General features: G+C 43.6%; 1 protein-coding gene across 3 annotated transcripts; it reads right to left on the minus strand.

The window, feature by feature from the left end:
• Positions 1-1,442: 1,442 nt before the first annotated feature.
• Positions 1,443-20,461, minus strand: LOC136011249 (annexin A8-like). Of its 3 annotated transcripts, none has more exons than XM_065672878.1 (14): positions 20,395-20,461; positions 15,810-15,961; positions 15,662-15,700; positions 11,462-11,552; positions 11,104-11,198; positions 9,950-10,063; positions 9,049-9,139; positions 8,360-8,439; positions 7,639-7,698; positions 7,018-7,111; positions 5,101-5,196; positions 4,804-4,862; positions 3,828-3,950; positions 1,443-2,489 (listed from the first exon to the last, which is right to left on the minus strand). In XM_065672878.1, the coding sequence occupies exons 3-14, from the start codon at positions 15,680-15,682 to the stop codon at positions 2,433-2,435; spliced, it is 981 nt and encodes a 326-aa protein (XP_065528950.1). In that variant the 5' UTR covers positions 15,683-15,700; positions 15,810-15,961; positions 20,395-20,461; the 3' UTR covers positions 1,443-2,432. The 3 variants fall into 3 exon arrangements, with proteins under 3 accessions (XP_065528950.1, XP_065528951.1, XP_065528952.1); XM_065672879.1 differs by lacking the exon at positions 20,395-20,461 and adding an exon at positions 16,212-16,281; XM_065672880.1 differs by lacking the exon at positions 20,395-20,461 and adding an exon at positions 16,212-16,231 and having other exon boundaries at positions 15,810-15,889.

Here is a 20,461-nt window from a genome sequence, read left to right on the forward strand (position 1 = left end):
GAATCAGCTTCTCTTACTGTTCCTCCTTCCCAGCTTTGCTATACTGATCTCCTGAGAGCCTATTGGCAACTCATCTTACATCTCCCAAGTTGTTGTAAGTAAAACAGGACCACAGTGACACTGAAACAGCTCTAATCCTAACCCACAGTGCTAAGCACAGGCCACCAAGATAAACCAGCCTCTGACCTGAATAACCTAACAACAAGAGCTCTGAGAAAAGTGCCAAAGTTTCAGTGAAATAAGCAGACAAGTCTGAACTAAAATATTTTGAAGAGCTGAGATTTCAGTAGATTTTTCTAGTTAGATTTGAAGTTCCTCGAAGCTGGGATTACTTCTCACACATTGCCTGTCCAACCTGGGGAAACACAAATGTCGTGGGTACAACTGTATAAATCAGTCACACTCCCTGCGTAGGCAGTTACATGTTCCCATTTGGCCTTTCTGAAATAATACCCCAAACACAGAGGGAATGGCTCAGCCTTACTAAAACTTCATCACACAGATAGGGTCAGAGGAGCGCATTTCTGCAGAGCATCGTAGCTGTACCAGACCTAAGGGGCTGCAGGGTGAGAGCCCTTAAGGAGTCAAGAAGGCAATAGCTGTCAGCAAATGCATCCCTCCATTGCAGACTTTAAAACGGCTGGGAGGGAAAGCATGCTTTGCTTGAAAGGGAGCAAAACCTCACACACCCCTCCCCAGGTCGGTTCTGCACCTCTCCAGGGGGAGTCCCTCTCTGTGACCGAGGAGATAGGGCACTGCTAGCGGAGGCGAGGGGTGACCTGGTGCTTCCTCACCCGCCCGCTCCCCCGGACGGGTCCCGACGTCCCGCTTGTCTGCCGCGAGCCCCCGCCGCAGCGCCGCGGGGCGGTCTGCACGCAGCCCGTTCGCCACAAGGTGGCGGTGTGAGCACGGGTTTCTCCGCAGCAGGCACCGGCCCGCGGTCCTGCGTTGCCCCTCGCTAGAAATTAACGCCTGAGCCTGCTCTTAAGGAAAAACAGGAGAAGGCGGGTCATCAGTGACAATGGAACAAGTGGCTCTCCGAAAAAACAAGTGGGCCCTCTGGCCAGCAGAAGGGACGTGTAGATTCGCTGTCCGTTGATGGCCCCACATCCCCGAAAAAAACTGAGTGAAGAACCTCCCCTTGGTGCTCAGTCTTGAGACACACCTATCTCCAGCTCATCCTCATCCGGGTGAGAAACTGGGATACCACTGAAAACACGAGCACTCAAAGAGCCAGACATTGAAACCTCTTCTTCGTGTTCATCTGAGGAAAGCAGATACCCTGACCTCAGGAATGGGTCCTGGAATCCCCAAGACTTTTAGAACCCCCCACTTGCCCTGCACTGGTTCCTTCTCATTTCAGCAGTAAAAGGGAGGAACCATCCCGACTGCCAGAAAATTGATTCACTTGATCAGAAAAGCTATTTCTCTGAACACAATGGCTTTTGGTAAATATGCATTTAAATGAGCTGCTTTAAATGTGGAGAATTGCTGTCAAGGCAGACCTGAGCTTCTCAAAGCACTTCAACCTGTTCTCTCTGTATCACTGTGCAAGTCTGGGGCCTCAATCAACTAATAGTAGGTGCAGTCATGGATGTGGGGGGAACAACCAAGCAAGTCCACTGACTTTTGTGAAGTTACTGTGAAACCAGGAGCAGAAACAGGTCTGCTTCCAAGAGCAGGATATCCTATATTCACCAAAAACAAATTGTCTGCCCCAGTTTTGATTTTCCTATGGTCTGACATTGATGTCACACCCTGAACTTGTCAGTCTTGCCCTACAGACATTCACACAAAGAAAGAGGAAATCAGTCACATAGCTTTTAGCTTTCACATGCTTATGGTCAGTTTGGCTCTGCCATTCCCAGCTCCTGGGAAGCCCCCACTCAAGTTATGCAGATAAGGCTGCTCAAACAGCCCCTGGGGACTGACTTCTCTACTCTGACCCATGTCCTAAAGCCTCATTAATATCTGGCATTCCTTCCAGACCCACTCTGCTAGCATCAAATGATCACTGCTCTGCCAGCTTGTCCTAGTAAAGTTATCAAGGCTACAGGATAGCCCAAGTTTTGTAGGGTTGTTAAGACCTGCAGAATACCTACAGAGATTTTAAAAAAGCCTTTAATTTTACATCCAAGTACCAGCCTTTACAGTGTGCTAGAAGAGAAGGGAAATTGCATAGAACAGAATGGAAGCAAAAAAGAAACATTCCCACTTGGGTTTGAAAAACTGTTGGGGTAGCAAATAGCATTTAGTGTGCAATGAGCACCCACATCCTCCAGAGCCCTATAGAAATCTTGATTGTTTATTTGATCTTCTTTTTCTTCCCAGTTGGATGAATGGAAAGATTTTCTACAATGTACATTTTCAGATCCTTGTTCGCTGTTAATTTTCTCTCTGTATCCATTTCAGCATCTTCCTCCTAGATGTTGTCAGTCAGTGCCACAGAGATTCAGCAAGGCTGTCTTGTAATCGCCACTGGTGTCATCCTGACAGGAGAAAATAAATGAAAAAAGGTGAGCATGGAAGTTCCTCTGCATGCTCCGAGTGCTGACTTTGTCAGTCCATGGAATATGCCCGCACAGGAAAAGGACTTTGGAAAGAGCAAGCCAGACTTCAGCAGTGTTTCTGCCAACTGACACACCATCAAAAGTGAATGGAGAAATGAGGCTTGTAGCTGCCACCTGAAATAACATTTATCAAGTCCAATTCATTTCTTTGGAATCCAGGTGAGCAATTTATCAGGGCTACATCCTACAGAGCGGCACAGACAAAGTCAGCATGAACAAGAGCAACCAAGCCTGCTGTGTTCAGATTTCATGTCCCCAAGTATTTGTGTAGCATCTCTCCCCTACAGAAAGGGAAAGGGCAATATCGCTAGCCCTGACACATGACATCTTAGAAAAAGCCACAGTTGTGGTCATTTTGGTCTAGAGAAGCACTACAGAAAATATCACAAGGTAAAAAATTGCTCCCTTCGACCATTTTGTGATGACAGGTGTAAAGCCCGTTTCACTTCTCAGAAGGAATGAATATTCCATGCAGACCCTTGAAGACTGATCATTAATCAACATGACAGACACTGACAGTGTCAATTAGAAGAAAGGGCCTTCACTACAGAACCAGACTTCCCATGGGGACTGCTAAGGATAGGGCTTCTGTGCCATTTGCACTGAGGGAGGGGAATGTCCCAGAGTCCTCAGGACAAACGGTAAAACCCAGCATTTCAGCCCTAATAGGGGAGGGACATTCACTCAGAGCTGAGACTCTAACCTCAAAAGCTACAATAAGCTTTGACAAGGTTCAGTTTCTAAACCCATCTCACCACAGTATAGACCAGGCCTTCGTCTAGGACAAGTCAGCTGAAGGATAAGTCAAACCAACCAACAACAGAAAGAAAACAAAACAAAGAAAGAAAAACAGCACTGTTTTGATTTATACGGGACTGGCTTGAGGTAGTTAAGGACAGCACAGAGAGAGCACAAAACAGCACAGCAGTGTGGGAAAGGTGTAACAAGGATTATTAAATCAATCTTGATTAATCTAGAAAATCACGAAGTGCATGGATACAGAGTACAGTCCATGAAAAACCTGGAGCATCTCTCCTCAGGTTTGGCTTTGCCCAAGTCACTTCCAGAGCATACAGTCTGACTCACCTTTCAGGTGTGTAAGTCTCTCAAAGAAAAGATTGTTAATAGGCCTAATGAAGGAGAGCTTAGCAGAAAAAGATATTTTTACTAGAAACAGCCATGGAAGCATCCCACAGTGCTGGACAGGATAGGAATGTGTATGATGGTTAAGAACCACCGTATCAAGATGCTGCTTACCATAATCATACTGGAGAGAGTCTTTCCTGCAATATGCTTGAATTCGGCCTTTATAAGATTTAAATCAACTTCACTTCGAGAAACGATCACCCTTGTAAGAGTTCCATCATTGGTGCCGGCCCCCTGGAATAACAGATATATCAGTCTGTGATGTCAGCGGATGTTCAAGGCATAAGCTGTTTCAAACTGGTCCAAGACAGGAGGAATCATGTTTCAAACAGTGGGTGGTGCATATTCTGCAGCACATCTGCTGCTCTTTCTGGAGGGCCAATCCCTAGGGGACATTGTCAGTACCACAAGCCCGTCACGGAAGTGTGCTAGTTTTTGCACACATCAAATGCAAAACTAAACATGTTATAGAGTTGGATGTCAGCATTGAATACATATTGTACTTCTGCAGCATCACCCATGTGACACTTGGCTTCAACCAGTATTGCTTAATCACTCAAAGGAAAATTAATCATGTTGATAACAAATATCAGTCATCTCAGCTTTCCACAAGTTTGGGAGAGCTTTTGTCTTTTACATATCAGTTAAGAGTTACAGGGCCACAATCTGCAGATGCCTTATGTGTCCCCATTTGGGACTCTTTCATTTTAAACTGCCATTGAGAGAACTGTTTCCTAGAAAGAGAAAATTGTGGTCCGGTCTATTATATTAACATTATGGGCAAAAATTCCACCATGAACAACCTTCTAGAAAAGCCTCTTCCAGAAGTTTTGTCGATGTTTCAAAAAGAGGGACTGGGCTCCTTGCAGACTCCTAAATCAGAGAAGCTAGACTCTCTTGGTATCTCACTTTTAAGAGGTATTTTTCTGCCTAAGGTAGATGAAGAGATTCTGCTATTACCTGCAATGACAGCACTAAACTTACTGCATTTCATCAAAACCTTGCCTCTTCTAACTTGACTTGGTGGAAGCCAGGTTACAAGTTCAGTCCAGTGTGAAAACAAGTATGTTACACTGAAGAGTCTTACCTTTAAAGCATGGTACAGCCTCTCTGCAAAGTAGCAATGGACACTCCTGGTGCATTTCACTAGGCATACAAAAAGGCTTGGTAAGAATTCCAGTTCAGAGCAGCAGGTAACAAGAGATTCAACATGATTTCCAATAATTCAATGTACCCCTTGGATCTGAGTTTATCTTACTTAAGAAGAACCCTTTGATTTTTACCAGATACTCTTATAAAGAAGATCCATCCCATAAAAGCTACCTGCTGCAAGAGAAAACGTAGCAGACTCAGACAAAAGAAAGGGAAACATAGCCACTCTTACCAACAGCCAGCATGGCATCCTCAAGTGAACCACAAGTTTCACTCTTGATAGAATCTTCTATGCTCTTACCAGCCAGTTTCTGGTATTCTTCAAACACTGTTGGAAACAAAGATCTTCAATTTTTACCAAGCAACTGCTCAAGCTTTTTGTGCCCAATATTTATGGGTATTGCTTGTGTACTGACATGAAAACATAGATCCCACTGAAGGAGTGGCCACATTTTCACCAACTTCAGACAAACCCAGAAATCAGCTACAAAAAAAAGATGGAAATGTTCACAGAAACGCAACCCATCCACAGTTGGCATTCCATGCCTTAATTTGAACACGTGAGTTCAGTCACTTCATGTTAATTTGGAAATCTGCCCCTTCATCACTGTATTTTACCACAGAAATGAAACAGACAGCAGGTTAGGAACAACTCTACCATGTGGTCTTGTGTTTGTTGATGCCACTAGCTTCAGGAACCAAAACAAAATCAAATTAAGTCTAGGACTATGCTGCTCATGGCCCTTGGACTTTTAAATGATGACAACAGTTTGGGAAAACTTACTTTTTCAATCAGAAGGAAAAAACAAAATTCTCAGAAAAGCTGGGTGAAACAGTTGTAGATTCCAAGGTATTTCAACTCCCACATTAACAAAAGCTCAGCAACAGAGCTGTTGTTCACCTTATATACTCTAGATACTCCAGGGTTTAGATCTCAGTTTTGATTCCTAGCTTTCAGACTAACAAAGAAGGAAAACTACTATGTAATGCAGTGAGCATCTTAAAGAAGTTTGCCTGGCATTCAAGATCAGATACCTAAACACTAACACTGAGATAACTTTGGGGAAAGGTAATACCACATAACAGATAGATGGATACAACTTCCTCAACTCAGACCTACTTTCTTTATTAATATATATAAATATATATCTGCATATATATATATATGCACACACACAGATATATAAATATATCTCTAACAATTACACTCAAGTCTCAAGTTTTAAAGATGAACAGTTATAGGTTTCCCTAGCACAAAGGAAATTACTTGCTTGGTGATATGGCAGGTTCCAAAGACTGGTTGCATCCTGACAACTAGTTGAATCTCAGTTCTTAAAGACAGGCAAAGCCAAAGACTAGAAATCATTTTTTTTTGGTTTTGTTTTCAGATTTAGTCTCCCAGCAGTACATAGAAACACAAGGGAGAGCTGGCCTCAGGGCTTAGAAAACAACCTCAGAAGACCTCAGCTTGCAAGAGCTCAGACATAATTTATTTATCACTGGCTAAATTTATCACTTTATGTCCACATAATGTAACACATACGGATTAACACAGTTCATGCCTAACAGCTTAGATTCAACCAATATAACAAAAACTATCAATCAGTTTTGGACTGCCTCAAAACTCTTGAGATGGCAAGGCCAGGTCTCTATTGCACTGGGTAGTGGGGAGCTGAAGGCTCCCTTACCTGGATCTCGGTTAGCATGTTCTCTTCCAGCACTCTCTGATGCCCTCAGAAGAACCTGAAGCAGAAGTGTAGGGTGCATCCCGGGATTCTCTATCACTGAATAAACAGCTATGTTTCCAGTGATTTTTGCCCCAGAGGAACCCATAACCAAGAGGTCATGGGTCTGTTCACTGCATGCTCTTACCTGGCTAGAAAGGGACTGTCTCTCTCCTTGGGTTTATGAAAAAAGCTGTACCATCCAGCCACCACCATTGTATAAGGACTCTCAAGTAAGCCACTTGATTTTCAGCAGTGGTAAGCCTTCATAAGTTTTTCTGAAAGCTGCTGGCAGCTTTTGGTCACTGAGTGACCAAGAATAAGGAGACAGAATCAGGTACTTACTTCTGACGACCCATCTCTTCCACCTATATTCCTGATTCTTTAGCTAATGAGGTTTCATTTCAGAGGTGAGTGCTCCATACCTTTCAGCAAGTGTATGGCACTCCTCTTGCACAAGATGGTGATAAACTGTATCTCATCAGTGCCCCGTATCTTCTCCCCAGCAGCATAGAGAGCCTGTAATTTAACACACAATTTTTAGAGAGATGTTCTCTGTGTGTAGCTGGTAAAGGAACAGAGTTCGGTTTAAGTCAGGGTGATTTTAAGTAACCTAAAACACTGTGTGAACTAGACTCTCATAGAATTGTTGATCATGAAACCCCTTCAGTGTGTCTTCTAGTAAAACTGGAGCAACCAATATCTCCAACCTTTCCATTCCTCCTCCAGTAGCTGGAGCAGCCAACAATACTCTTAGGTTTTCTTCTCTATTCTTTGCTGTTCCACTCCACCATACACATACTTTTGCATATTTAAGGTGACTGAGCCCAAGCTCAGCTCTCATTACTCCTTTTTGGAACAGCAAGGCTCAGCAATGCAGGCAAAATTGAAGAACCCCAAGTTGCTTCTGCTTGAAGACCACCCCTTCCCAAGCTATTAAGGCCCCAACTCTCTGCTGATCAGGACTCTGATGCCTACTGAAGCACTTTGAAGTTCAAGACAGATGGGATGAAGGCATATCATCGATCGTAAGTATTTGATAGTACCTCTGCATCTTGGAGAGCCAGTGTTGGGTCCACATAGAAAGTGGCATTGTCCCTCTCACCCTATGAGAAGAAAGAGAAAGGTAACCATTTTATTTCACAAAGAATCTTCCATATATAAGGATCACAGCACACATTCTGGGCAAAGATCAACTATCCTGATGAGCTATTTATTTCTGCAGAGTACTCTAGTAATGTTTCAGACAGCACAAGTACTAACTCCTTCACTGAAAGGTGCTGAAATCAGTCATGTGAAGCAAAGTCAAAAAACTGCTGCTAGGCAGGAAAATTTGGAAAATGCGGCAAGATGAATGCATCCAAATGCACTCAGCATTGAGAACACAGCCCCTGGAAGGCTGGTGAATTAGAGCTGAGGGGCACTGTTTTCTAAGGCCCTTGTAGAGCGCAATAGCTTTATGTATGTGAAAAAGTGAGGTGTCTCCCTGAGGCAGAGCTATGTTCCCAGCTGCTAAGGGAGGGAGGAATCCCTGTTTCAGTCACATTGAAGTTGAAACACAGATCCAGCCCAAGTCACACATTTGTCTCTGCAGTTTATCTGGTGGTCATGACTGTATTGCCTCTTCTACTGCATGTCTTCTCAAAAAAAAAAAAAAAAAAAAAAAGAGAGAAAAATGCGAATAACTTCTGTTATTTGAAGTTTTATAGAAGAATATATTATTCTGTTATAATGACAATAACTGTCATTTCTCTTCTCTAGCATTACCTGAAGGAGGCAAACCAGAATCTGTTCCAAGTAGCCACTTGTTTCTGATTTTATGTCTTCTTCCAGATCAGAACCATATTCTGCCCAAGGAAGAGATGACAAGGGAAGGATTTGTTATTTGGGTCATATAGTCAGGATATTGCCAGTGACTCAAGACATACAATACCTAACACCAGTGAAGAAGGTTGCTAGGGAAAAAGGACAGGACTGAGATCAACTCACACCCTCAGTGGTACCCAGGTCAGCATTTGCAGCTGAGTCAGTAGCTCCACTGATATCCAAGGCATAAACATAGATTTAACATTACAGATAGCAAAGAAATATAAAATATTTACAAATACATATTTGATACACTCTAGATGGAAGTTTATTTGAAGGGGAGAAGCAGCCAAGTGTATAGCTAGAATTTTGTTTGCATTCTGACAGTAGCATGTGGCCAAGTTGAACCAAACCTGTGATTTGCTGACCTTTTCCTGCAGCTGACTGTAAATCTGGAAAGGGATTTTTAAATTCTGTCAGCATAGCCATGTTCTGTTTTGCCAGGCTTAAAGCAGAGTTAGGCTGCACCTTCTTCCTTTTAAAAACACCATCTACCTGCTGACAGAGCTAGTTGGTAACATCATTCCTGCTGTGCAATTAGGCAGTCATACACTGCTCTGACCACACAGATCAGGCCCCAGGCACTTTACCTTCTTTGTACGCCTTAATTATCTCTCTGATCTGTGCTTTTGTTCGGGATGCCAGGATCTCTATGATAACATCTTCACTTGTTCCCACACCCTTTAATAGAAAACATAGGGGAGAAATAAAAGCGGAGAAAGGCATCTAGTCATGGAGTGAAATTTATTGCTAAAAAAGTATGGTCAAGCGAGGAGTCAAAGCATGTAGCCTAATGCAGCAGTGTTAGGCTGCGTGATGAGCTGTGAGAAACCATCATGATGAAAGCTGGAGACACAAAGCACATTTGGTCTGAACATGGTTTCTTCTACTGATGTGCCTAACTCAGGAAGGATGATTTTATCTAACCTTTCACAATGCATTTCTGCAATGCATTTCTGGATTTGGATCTTTGATGACAGTGTTAGAGGGATGCAGGGAGACAGACTAATACTTGTCTAGTTAGTCCATCTTTCTACCATTTTAATAGATCTGAAACTTGAACTGTATTGATAGGTAGGATCTCAGCCAAACCCAGCCTTGCCCTCACACCACCACTCCTTGATTTCTTAAGGGTTTCGTGGCTCAGTTGGGACATCAGGGCAGTAGCTTTGTGTCACTGAGCTCTTTTCAGAAAAAGCACAGCAGAGAGCAGCAAAGAAATGTTTAGATAAAGAAACAATCTGTGGAAGTTAATTTCTTGCCAAAACCAAGTTTAGTTTGCTTTTTCCTTCCCCAGGCTCTATGAGAAATGTGTGTACAGAAACTCATTCAGCCCAGATTTAAAGCAGAATTTCCCTCCAGAATATGCATTGTCAGTACAATTAACTATTTCTCAAAGGCTACTGCTAATAACAAACTTAGTCATGTAGCAGTCCAGTTATTGCACTGCTTCTGTGCTACTACTTAAATATCAGCATGCAATTCACTTACCTTCATGGCATCATAGAGCTCCTTGGCATCATACTTGAATGGGGAGTACATGAGAGCTACAATGAGCCTCTCAAAGTTGCCACACAGTTCACACTTCAGGCTGTCAATCAGATCCTGTTAAATATGGATCACACAGTTAAATAAAAAGCCTCATGGGATCTTTTTACGACCCAATGCTGTTTTCATCCCCATGGCCTACAGTACATGTCCCAGTACTTAAGCATCTCCCAAGTATTAATTAATTCTGCAGCAGGGTAGGGAAGATTAAGGTCTTCTTCCACCGTTTTATTCAGTGAACAGAAGCAGGCAGCTGAAGGCCTTTAAATGAGTAAAGGATGTAGCTTCCCACAGGGCTGATTCCCAAAACCTGTGTATATACATGAACCCAGGGCTTCCACAGAATCAGGCATGTAGTCTGTCTGAAGATAAACTTCAAACTTTCCTATCCCCACAATGCATTTTTGTTATGGTATGACTCACACTGTTTCAGTGGGATGTGAGCACTCTCTATTCATTGTCCTATACTTGCCACCCCCACGTTTTCTTCCCTTTCTGAGGCTCTTTCATGGCAGTCCCCTTTCCAGCAAGGGTCATTGGAGACTCCAGAGTAGGGCTGGTGGCAGGGCTTGCTGATGGAAAAGTTTTCCCAAATGACAGTAAGATTTTACCAAAGGCAGAAAGCTAATCACAGGAAAACATGGTTGTCAATAACTGCAGTTGGATTCTATTTCCAGAATTTCCAAAGAAATGTAATTAAATAAGTCTTTAAATTGAGCTCCTTTGGCATTTAAAAGGACCCCAAACTAAATCAATATTTTACTCAAAATGCCACTTAGAAAAGTATCCATTTTTCTTACAGCTTCAGAAAGAAGTTAGACCTTAAGTTAAAATAACAAATAAAAAAAAAATAATTTTTAAGAAACATTTCTAGTAAAAAAAATTTACATATTTTAGGGGAAAACCAGGTTTTCCAACCAAAAATTAATTTCACACATTCACCCTAATCCTTATACATAAATATTCATCCACTTATTCGCAGAAGACCTGCATATCATTTGCATCATGCTTCCAGGATGAATTGTATACCCATTTACTACATCCATTTACTGCATGCAGTGAAACAGTGACTGAATATGGTTTTGGTTTGGAGGAACCTTTCCAAACTGTGCTTTGAAGGATTTGGCAATCTCTTGACGCTGCGCATTGCTCCTCTTGGTTAGGACATCAATTATAGCCTGTTCATCAGTCCCTGCAGAGAGCAACAATAAGCCATAAGCACAGTGCACAGAATAAGTTGAGACTAGTCCAAAAAATCCCTTTTCAAATATTCAGACAACTTTTCCTAGCCCATTGCCTTCATGTAGAATTTGAAGTATGTACTGAAGAAAATATAATATTTAATTTTCCACATTAAAAGTGATATGTCTGGCTGCAATTTTCTTAAGGAATCACTTTCAACTTGGCAATTAAAGCAGAACATATTATTTACACACGAATTTGGAGTCAACTCACCAAGCCCTTTCATGGCCTTGTACAGAGTCTGAGCATCAGGTGCGGGGTCAAAGTTTAAAGCACCTGCCACAGACTTGCCCTCTGCTTCACTCTGAAAGAAGAAGAAAAACGTAGCACTTTGCATCACTGCTTTTCATCAGCTGAAGAAAAAGTATTTTGAAAGTGTGTTAATAATAATCATTGCTTGTACATGGGGAGGGGACAGTAAAGGGATTGGCTCAAAATCTCTCAGCAGAGCAGAACTCCAAAGAGAACACAAGTTTCCTGCCTCCTTCTGCCTGTACCAGCCTTTGGATCCTGGCAGAAACATGAAGTGCAAATCATTAATAGTGACACTGCTGTGACAGTCATCGTGTGCAGGCAGTCTGCTGATCACACACCATTTTCTAAGTAGCAGCTTTATTCTGCTGCTCCTGCACAGCTGGTTTCAAGAAAGAAGCATTTCCTCTGAAAAGATTTGGGCCAAGAGATTACTTTAAAGGAGAGATCCAACAGCAGGAGTGCAGGTTTTATGTTCTCACCTGAACCAAGGGCCAGCTACTATGCAGGAATCCTCCAGACACCTAAGGTGCTGCCAGTGCAGACTTCCAGGGCAGAAAGACAAGCTGTGACTTATTCCAGCCATTACCAGGTAGTAGGGCCATCAAACAGAACTCAGGCTTAAGAACTTCAGTTTAACATCAGCTGTTAGTCAAGGGCCTGTCTTGAATATTTTTACGCATCTCTAACAGTATGGTCCTATCAACAGGTGAGTACGCGAGTGGTTAGGCATAGAGTCATCACCATTTTATTCTAATAATGGACATGATTTTCTCTTTTTTAGCAGCAGAGAGATTTAAGTTGCTCTAGGAAACTACTATATTCTCATAATCTTAGTTGCAGAGATAGGGTTAATACTGTACTAATGATACCAGTATGACGTGATGGAATTTTTTAGTGGGGGTGGCTTCACAGTCAGTGAAGTACCTTCAAATCAGAGCTTACAGACCAGAAGGAATCACTGTGGTTGTCCCATCTGACTTTCATAACAAAAACCACCAAATGCCACCCAGCAGCCACCTGGTATGATGCAAATCCCTTCTGCTCTTATTTCCTGTGTGAAAGAGGGCTTTATCCCTATCTCCCAGAGCCCTTCCAGGTCATCCAAGCCCTCCCCAGAGATAAAAAGCTTCCCCAGAGGAAAAAGCCTTCAAGTGATCCTTGACAGAAAAGCTTGAAATTTCCTTCAGGATCTGCATTTCTGGCTTTTAATGAGAGGCTGGAAGATTAATGGCTGTGTGCTCAGGAGTGTCTGTCAACAGCTTCCAGGTCTAGCCTAGCTCACAGCTGAAGCGTGCCCACATTGTGCTGCACAGATGCTCAGGCTGGCTGAGGGCAAATTAGCTCAGGTGTCCTTATCCAGTGCTTTACCAGTAGATGTAGCTGGCACATGTTTGCATGCTGGTCTCTTTGCTGGCCAAGCTCTGGAAGCAGTGACAAAAAACCAAAGGGCTGATGGTTGCTGAGACAGGCAGTATATTCATCAATCAGCAAGATATGGAGAAGTTTGCTTTACAGCCAGCACATAGACAGAATCCTGTGCTACCACATCTTGCTCCCAGCCGAAAGAGCAGCTGTGGAGGGTGTCAACAGAAAACTTTTCAATAGATGCAGCTTTGAATCCCAGTGATTACTGAGCAGCAAGTTTAAGGCTGTGATGAAACTGTCACTGCAAAAGGAGCGGTGACTAAAGCATTGCCACCCCCAACAGTTCGTCATCACCCTGGAACAGAGCTTGGCTGAGCTAGCAAGTGCTCCTTCTCTGGTGCTCTGTGAAGTCAGCCAGCACCATCACAGCTACCCTCAAAAGCAGGTTACGCTCATCCATCTGATTTTGCTCTGAAAGAGATGGACAATAGTCTGTAGCTGCATGTAAGGACCATGTGAGAGGAACACTCTGGACACAGAGTGAAAGAAGAAGTGCAAAGCTGAGCTTTCATTTGAAGGCAGGAGAACAAACTGAACAATAGTCATCTTTGACACTAAGTCAAATAAACATTGACAGCCAATCAAGGCTCAAGTGGCACACTCATGATTCAATCATAAAACCTCATTCTCTGTCTACATAATTGTTTCAGCACAGGCTCAATCACAAAAGGTTTCCAGAGAAACCCTGTTCAGTTTGGTCTTGTTTCCCAGATGAACTGAACTTACAATTACCTAACTGAAATTACTCAAGCCATCTGTGCAACTTTCATGTGAAGATGAATAATTCACATGAAGGCAATGGAATCAGTGTACTTCAGACATGAGGCCCTGAAATGATTCACCTACAAATGAAGGAAAGAGGAATTGAGTCTTCCTACTAAAATATTTTCAAAACTAAACAGCAGTTTGTTGAAAAGCTGCAATTTGGGGACAGGTGGGGACTGTTGTTTGGGTTGGGTTTTTTCTGGGGTTTTTTTGTTTGTTTTGTTTGGCTTTTTTTTTTTTTTCAATAGAAAGCTTCTGAAAAACTTTCAAATTTTTCCATTCTTTTTGCTTTTGAACAGTATTTTTTATGAAGGGGTTAGAAAATCAAAACAATCTAACATCCTTCCTTTGCCCTCTCATCTTTCTCTCATGCTTCCACCTCCTACAACACTGACAGGTAAGAGATCATTGGAGCTTTCAAGAGCTTTTCTCCTTTTCTCACTGAGTTTTCAAATGTTTTACAGCTTTGGGCATAGTGGAGAATAGATCATCAGAAAGGGGAAAATTGAAGTGAGAGCTACTCCAAACTTTGGAATAAAGAGAGTACTGCTATACTAAACTTCCAAAAGGAAATACGGAGGCAGAGGGAAATGAGCAGAAAGGAAGATTTCAATTTTAATCTTTTTTTTTTTTTGGGGGGGGGGGTGCGGGGAGAGGATGTTGAAAAATCAACATATGTTTTGAGATCAGGAAAGTTTCTCATCTGGAGCCTTCTGTAGAAAAGTACGAATTAGTCTGGTACTTCCCATGCCACAAGGTGTTTTGGTTTCTTCTTGAGTTCCCACCCCCTAGTTGTAAAAATTGTAACTGAGATCGTGAAAACGGTCATGCCCATGCAAAGTGGTTTCTCTCTCCTTGGTGATGTATTGCACCCAAGGTGATACAAAACACTGCAATACAGCTCTCCTACACCTCATAGGCACCTTTGCTGGCAAGTGACAGCAAAGGCCCCTTGCCCTCTTCTCAAACACCAGTGCTAGGACTGGGAGAGGAGCAGTAGCACTGGAGCCTCTGTGCAGGCTCACCCGTTGCACAGGCTGCTCAGTACAAAACCATCTTCACAACAAGTAGCCAGGGGATGTGGGACAAATCTTTCCACAAACAAGACAAAAACAGTGCAGAGAAAGCCTGTGCGCTACTGGCAGTGGTGCTGGACAGGGAATGGGAATGGACTTCTCTACCAGTATTCTTCCACTGCATGTCCCCAGCAGATGTCTTCTAGGCTTTAGCTTATAGTTATCTGGCAATAAAATCTGGGGGTAAACATGACATTCCATGGGGGCTAATGGGAAAGCTGCCATAGCTGGCAGCAGAGCTGTGCACATCACAAGAGTTGTCTGGCACTTGGCCTGAGCTGTACCCTAGAGGCTGCCCCAGCATACCCCAAGAGCATCCCCCCGTCCTGCCACATTCCTCCCAAAGCCACAAGGGTTTAGAAGAGAACATGCGGAGCATTTCTGGCTCCTCGCAGACTGACAGGGTGTTCAAGCCCACATTGTCATTGCAGTATTAAAAACCCACCAAGGAAAAAGACACTGGCTTGATCACATCTTCTGCGGCTACAGCCTGCTAGTGCAGCTGGGGGCAGGCCAGTGCCCTGATCTCACCGCCACATGAGACAAGAAGCTTGCAGCTTGCAGACTTCATCTGTGGAACTTCGTTGTTCCCCAGTACCATTTCTCCCTATATACACAGGCACACAAACACCCCCCAGCACCACTCTCAGCTGAAGGATCACAGAGAGTCTGCTGCTCTTCTTAAGGCCACCAATCATGTTAACACCTTCCTTAATCAAGAGTTTTGAAGAGCTGAATACTATTTTATACTCAGAAACCCAGCAAATAGATCTTGGTGGTTTTTAAAGAGAAACATTGAAATCCCACACAGTGCCTGATGCAACTTACAAGTTGCCTTATTATGGTGCCAAAAAAAATCAGGGTGTCTTACTTCAGTATTTCCTCTACTTACCCAGGCCTTCCACCATGCCATTGCAGTCTAAGTCTGGGTCTGTTGATGAATTAAAAATACACATATCACACCTCAGTTAGGAAATCTGAGATTTGAATTGGGTGGAGGGAAAAGAGGAAGAAACAAAAGCTCTTTTCTATAAACTTACCACAAGCAAACTGGAATAACTGTACTCCTCAGGAGGCTTATTCCCTCTGGAAGCTGCAGAATGTAACTGGCCTCCCCGTGCTGGGAACACACAGGTATAAACCATCCTTATCTACAAATTCCACGAGGCAACGCCCTCAGACATGGCTCAACCTGTTTTTCACAGGGAGAGATCAAGTTGCTTAATACATGAGCCTTCCCTTGTGAGGAGCCAGCCCTATGTTCACCCAGTTGACTAAAGCTCATTGTAATTTTTCCACTGCTTCTCCCTATACACACCCTTCCCTCCTAACATTTTGGCCTCTGGCACAGATACAACATGCAAATTACAGCCAGGTAATTTCCCAGTATAAAACCCCACTGGGACATGGTGAGTTCTGCTACAACAGAATAAGCTGCTTACTCGTTATTACCAATCCTTGCTATCTCTACCAATCTGGAAAACCAAACCAGGATTCTAAGACTTAACAAACCCTCCCCTACCTTTCTTCCATCGAAAGAGCTTATTAAACACCCCCCTCCCCCAAAACAAAACCCACCCACCACAAACAGCCACACCCCACACTATACCATGTCCTTCCTACCTATACCTTACAATAAAGCTCAGTAAAGCAGCAGTATCCAGAGACTGGGAGGTTCCCCCCATCCCACACCTAGACTTGCATGGCATGAGTCAAGAAGCATCTCTAGGCTAGTACAGGCCCAGCACATTTAAGGCTAATAACTTTCAGTAACGCCAACCCCAGCAAAGTTGTCATAGGGCTTGCTCTAGCTGCTGTGACATGTTCAGGCTCAGAACCGGAGTGTGAAACGTTTTGGGTTTTTTTTCCCCTTTTCGTGTTTGTTCTAAAGAGAGAGGGACAGCTCTCAGTGCTTTAATTTGGAGAAATGTGTCTGTGAAAACAGCTGAAATATCTTATGGTTGTAGCCTTATTTTCCTGTCTAGACTTTTGTCAGAATCCACCCGTGACAGCATTTATTTATTTATTTTAAATGGAAAGCTGCCCTTACAGAAATATTCCCACCAGTTATAACTTAACCCTTGCTATATAAGAGCCTTGTCCCCTCTCACATTTACAGACCCACATGGGATGCTGGGTAAACACCAAACTATGGACCTCTCTCATTCCTTCCCACACACTGCTATTTCACTTTACCAAGCAGGGTCCCTGATGGCCTGGGAAGCTGCTATTCCCTGGCTATTCCCAAGAGAATGAGCTATGTCAGCTGTTTCTGCCTCAAACACATCCATCATATGGTGAGGGCAAGTTGTGAAGGAGGAGACCTTGCTTTTGGCATAATAAGCATTCTGCTAGGGTCTGCACTAGCTTGGTTTCTAGCCATGTTTGAGAGGCAGGTTCAGCAGCAGCACACAACAAGGAGAGCTCATGAGTGGTCCTTCATTCCTCCTCCTCCTTCTCCTCCTTCTCCTCCTCCTCAGGGTAAGGTGGATTCATAAGCAGGGTGGATTTGCTTTTGCTGGATCCAAGGCTGTGTCTGGCTGACTGTCCTTGCGCTGGGATTTAATTGGGTCAGCTTGCCATAGAGGTCAGCTTTCTTAAGGACTCCAAGGACAAAGAAGCCCTTCTAGACAGAAAATCACAGAGTTACAGCAAACAGCTGTAGGTCACAGAGGAGAGCAAAGACCAAATCAGACAGAAAATGGGAAAAACCCCAAGCGATCATTCTTACCAGCATGAACTAAAAAAGGCTGTGAAGGGGCACGACAGGGAACTTCAGTGCAGGAAAACACTGTCCAGATTTTAATAAATCAGTATGTATGGGCTAGGAAAGGTCTAGAGAACCTGAACCCTGCAGCAAAGCTCAAGGCAGCTCTGTGCAGCCTTCATACATACCAGAGCAGTTGGCACTCGCAGGCCAGTGGGGCAGGAGGCAGACACTACAGTTCAATATCTCTTTTTTTTTTCGTGAGATGCTGTTAAACTGAGCAGCTTTAAATATGAACAGATTCATCTTCACTACACTTCTTGTCCCTCCCTTAACATACATGCTACATATGTGAGTAAGCTTATCTGTGATTCATGCACTTTACTACTCTATACCAGAGACACACACATCTGTGACAGCACCAGTAAGCTCTGCGAGGCACAACCTCATATATAGCTCAGTGATACACTCAAGAACGTGTGAAACTTCATAAAAGGGGCAAAAGATGCTGCATGGGTTCTCCCAAGCCTCACTGTCTCACAACCCGCCCCTCAAGAGGCTGTTTTTGCATCTCAGGGAATCATAGAATCATATAGAATCATAGAATAGCTAGGGTTGGAAAGGACCTCAAGATCATCTAGTTCCAACCCCTCTGCCATTGGCAGGGACACGTCACACTAAACCATCCCACACAAGGCTTCATCCAACCAGGCCTTGAACACTGCCAGGGATGGAGCATTCACAACCCCCCTGGGCAACCCATTCCAGTGCCTCACCACCCTAACAGGAAAGAATTTCCTCCTTATATTCAATCTAAACTTCCCCTGTTTAAGTTTTAACCCATTACCCCTTGTCCTGTCACTACAGTCCCTGATGAAGAGTCCCTCCCCAGCATCCTTATAGCCCCCCTTCAGATACTGGAAGGCTGCTATGAGGTCCCCACGCAGCCTTCTCTTCTCCAGGCTGAACAGCCCCAACTTTCTCAGCCTGTCTTCATACAGGAGGTGCTCCTGGCCCCTGATCATCCTCGTGGCCCTCCTCTGGACTTGTTCCAGCAGTTCCATGTCCTTTTTATGCTGAGGACACCAGAACTTCACACAGTACTCCAGGTGAGGTCTCACAAGAGCGGAGTAGAGGGGCAGGATCACCTCCTCTGACCTGCTGGTCATGCTCCTTTTGATGCGGCCCAGGATACGGTTGGCTTTCTGAGCTGCGAGCGCACACTGAAGCCGGCTCATGTTCATTTTCTCATCGACCAGCACCCCCAAGTCCTTCTCTGCAGGGCTGCCCTGAATCTCCTCTTTGCCCAACCTGTTTCTGTGCCTGGGATTGCTCCGACCCAGGTGTAGGACCTTGCACATGTCATGGTTGAACTTTATAAAGCTGGCATCAGCCCACCTCACAAGCGTGAATACTTCTTTTTGGAAAGTAAACTCCAAATGCAGAAAGACTGTCAACAGAAACTCTGCCCATCATCATATTAAGGTGGTTAGGATTAGATATGGACCCTGATCCTGTTTGCTTGTATTGTAGGTACTGTGGTACCCCACAAAATACAGTCATCATTCAGGCATCTGCAGGAGGAGCACTGGGGCAGTGAGTCAATAGTGCTTTGGGTACAGACACTTGCAGTGTCTGCGCAGTGGACCTTTCTCAAGCCTCATTCACAGGCCTTGTCTAAGCTTCCAGATAGTCCCTGTTCCTGACGATGCACCTGGCACAGCCATCGGCCAGCAAGAGTGGGCAGAAATTTCTAGCAGAATATCATGCACTGTCATCAGGTTTGGTCTGTGCATTTCTAAATCCATTTGGTCCAAACCTATTTTCAGCTAAGACAAAATGAAGACACTATCAACATAGTCAGCTTTTTTGACTCTGCCTTTGGGACTTTCTAAGCTTGAATCAGTGACCTTGGGAGGTGCCCTTGACACATACTCAACCAGCGTAAGGAAAGTTGGGAAAAAAATCACAGGCAGGTTTTTTCTCAACCTTTTTCAGATTCCCAGAATACTTAATGCATGGCAAAAAGCTGCTGGTAGCCTTAGACATACTTTAAGAAGCTTTTACCACCCGTTAAGCTCTGGCAGTTCTGTCTTAGGCTGAATGAAGGCAGTCTAAAGGATGCCTTAATTTAGATTGAGAGTGACTCAAGTATTCCAGGGTGCAGAGGCAGCCTCCTTTCCCATCTGTAGAGTTGTAGTCTGGCCCTATGCCTGGAAAATTTCAGACCATGAACTGACTGCTTTGGAGCATGAAGGCTTACAGAATTCAGGTTCTCAACTGCTCAGCAATTTCACTTACTCCATGGCTTTTGCTTCTAATAGAACTTTTCAAGCCGATAAAGAACAGCACAGCCCACTAGGAATTTTGTCCCAAAGTTTGTATTTGTTTTGGGATATTTTTCAGCCAGGAACTTGGACATCAAGTGGAATCATTGTGGAAACAACAGATCAAACACAGAGAGATACTTCTGTACAAAGCGATAATCTGATAAATGTATGGTATAACTACTAAAATTTGGGGAAATTAGAGCATACCCTTAAGGCCAAACAGGAGAGAGGTGCTCTGCTACGAGGCTAAAAAATGAATAACTTTCTCCAATCTAGTCTGTAAGCAATACCATGTAGAGCTTTGCCTCTGATGATGACTCAGTTAAGCAAACTGCATTGTTTTTTGTCTTTTTTCAGTGCATAAAAGAAGTCACCAAACTCATGCAGCACTATGCAGACGTTACCCCCTTACTTACAAGTCTTTTAGCTTTACATTCATTATTAACACTTTGCCCTGCTTTCCAGTGGCTTACACCAGTCTTTTATCCCAGCTTCTGCTATGTTTGCAGACAGGCTTGAAAACTGCACTAGTTTCATCCTGAAGATTTTAAGCCACTATGCAAACAAGTCCAGAGACCAAACACTTACCTCATGCTGCTGCTCCCTTTTCTTTTTCTTCCTGTTTATCACTACTTACATGGATAAGAGCAGCTGA

The sequence above is a fragment of the Lathamus discolor genome, chromosome 3 (assembly GCF_037157495.1).
Source record: "Lathamus discolor isolate bLatDis1 chromosome 3, bLatDis1.hap1, whole genome shotgun sequence".
NCBI classification, from domain to species: Eukaryota; Metazoa; Chordata; class Aves; order Psittaciformes; family Psittacidae; genus Lathamus; species Lathamus discolor.

Excerpts from the sequence above, each read along its gene's own strand:
- LOC136011249 (XM_065672878.1), bottom strand. The coding sequence starts at position 15,682 with ATGGCATGGTGGAAGGCCTGG. Across the intron at positions 10,064-11,103 it reads TCAAAGCACAGTTTGGAAAG|GATCTGATTGACAGCCTGAA; the intron begins GTTCCTCCAAAC and ends CATATTTAACAG. Across the intron at positions 5,197-7,017 it reads TGCCATACACTTGCTGAAAG|TGTTTGAAGAATACCAGAAA; the intron begins GTATGGAGCACT and ends TGTTTCCAACAG.